Source organism: Cariama cristata, unplaced genomic scaffold (assembly GCF_000690535.1).
Source record: "Cariama cristata isolate BGI_N322 unplaced genomic scaffold, ASM69053v1 scaffold40286, whole genome shotgun sequence".
In the NCBI taxonomy this organism is placed as follows: domain Eukaryota; kingdom Metazoa; phylum Chordata; class Aves; order Cariamiformes; family Cariamidae; genus Cariama; species Cariama cristata.
The window spans coordinates 1-221 of record NW_009621092.1 but is presented as its reverse complement, the minus strand read 5'-3'; the positions used below and the strand labels follow the sequence as shown (position 1 = coordinate 221).

The window sequence follows — 221 nt, the reverse complement described above, 5'->3', positions numbered from 1 at the left end:
CTGGTGGCCAACCTGGTGCATGGCATCCTGGTGAAGGTGAAGGTCTGCCGCAAGACCGTCAAACGCTACGACGTGGGTGCCCCATCATCCATCACCATCAGCCTGCCAGGGACAGACCCCCAGGATGCTGAGAGGAGAAGGTACCGCTTGCCGTGCTTCCATGGGGATCACGTTTATGGGCAGCGAGGGTCAGGTTTAAAATCCAAACGAGGAGGAGTGGG

The 221-nt window shown here is 58.8% G+C and overlaps 1 protein-coding gene across 1 annotated transcript in view; it reads left to right on the top strand.

Moving 5' to 3' along the window:
* Positions 1-140, top strand: part of TMEM115 (transmembrane protein 115) — a gene marked incomplete at both ends in the record, with an annotated part of 530 nt that extends 390 nt beyond the window's left edge. The window contains one exon of the mRNA XM_009701830.1: positions 3-140. Coding sequence (XP_009700132.1) covers positions 3-140 — 138 coding nt within the window. The remainder of the gene's footprint in view (positions 1-2) is intronic.
* Positions 141-221: the final 81 nt, after the last annotated feature.